The sequence below is a fragment of the Opisthorchis viverrini genome (genome assembly GCF_000715545.1).
Source record: "Opisthorchis viverrini unplaced genomic scaffold opera_v5_234, whole genome shotgun sequence".
Taxonomy (NCBI): domain Eukaryota; kingdom Metazoa; phylum Platyhelminthes; class Trematoda; order Opisthorchiida; family Opisthorchiidae; genus Opisthorchis; species Opisthorchis viverrini.
This window is the reverse complement of record NW_008751892.1, coordinates 143,631-144,985: the sequence shown is the minus strand read 5'-3', so window position 1 is coordinate 144,985 and position 1,355 is coordinate 143,631. Positions and strand designations below refer to the sequence as shown.

Below are 1,355 nucleotides of genomic sequence, written 5' to 3'. Positions count from 1 at the left end.
CCCACCTTGAGCCTTCGACTCAAAAGTCTGACCCACGAGGCAGTGGGAGAATGTAGGGTTTTGTTCGGGGACTCTGACCCTAGCCTCTGACTCAAAAGTCTGACCCACGAGGCAGTAGGAGGATGTAGGGTTTTCTTTGAGACCCTGCCCGGAGCCACGTCAAGGTGGCAGCTTTAGGTCGACAGTAAGTTACTTAACTTCTGCTAACTGGTCATACGGTGTTTTATTCGTCATTCGGGATCTTTTCACTTATTGGTCTATTGGATGACAGCTGCTGCCTCCCTGGGTGGCCCCTGGGTCTCGATTCATGAATGATTAATGACACTGGTGACGTGGCTCAGTCGCACAGGAAGTGTGCAACTTCTTTGCATAGCTACCCGACTTCCTAGTCCAGCTCGAGATAGCTCAATGGTTAATGCGATAACTCACAGGCCTGGAGGTCCGTTGTTCGGCTGCTCCTGTCCAGGCTTGGGCATCCTGGTGGTATCTTAGTCCTCGCCCCCTTCGGGTGGCATAGCAGCGAGGCGCCGGTATGGTGAGCGATTTCTTTTCTCGGACGAGCTTATCACACCGTCGACTGCATTTCTGGACAATATCTCCCACACACCCCCATTTTCCGGTCACCAGAATTAGTGAGCAGTAATCGGCTTACCCCTAGTATCAGTGTGGAACACTGATGATATGCTACCGATGGTGATGCACCGAACCGAACTTACGTTGCGCGTGTGGCCACTAGGCTTTCGGTAGATAATTTGGCTTCTGAAATTTCACACTTATCTGTCCCTCTGAGACTCATGTAAATGGACATTCATTTTTCCTCATCTGACTCAGATGATCAATGGACTGGAAGATGACGTGAAAGTTGATGGACTTCTGGAACTTTCCTCTAACACACCAAACTCTGCTCCTATCGTCATAAGTGAATGAGGTCAGTCTGGCTTGTTACTATTTGATGCGGTAGCGGACACCGTCGTCTTTGCTCTTTTTAATTATTTCCCACTTTCTACGTTCACCAGGTTCGATTTCAGTGGATTCATCCATGGTTTGATTCCCTACATTACAATTATGCCTAGTTCTGCATTTGGGTACATTTCTGTAAGTTCACAGTTCTCTGATCAATAAAGAGAAATACTGTTGTACATTGTATATTCTGATGTAATGGTTAGGGGCTGGATTCTGCTTCGTGGTTTGTTGCGCGAACATCCAGACAATGTCGTTTTGATTATCAAATGCATGTTACGTCTCATTTACAGGTTTTTTTAGAAAAGTAATAGAAAGAATAACAATCGTTCAAGATTTATCGTTTATGGAAAAGATGGTTTTGTCACTGAGTAGTCATGAGGCCGGCGAAACAC

At 46.3% G+C, this 1,355-nt stretch overlaps 1 protein-coding gene across 1 annotated transcript in view; it reads left to right on the top strand.

Annotated features, from left to right (window-relative positions):
* Positions 1-1,139, top strand: part of T265_08766 (hypothetical protein) — a gene marked incomplete at both ends in the record, with an annotated part of 56,009 nt that extends 54,870 nt beyond the window's left edge. The window contains one exon of the mRNA XM_009174658.1: positions 832-1,139. Within this exon, the coding sequence (XP_009172922.1) occupies positions 832-927 (96 nt within the window). The remainder of the gene's footprint in view (positions 1-831) is intronic.
* Between the last annotated feature and the right edge of the window lie 216 nt (positions 1,140-1,355).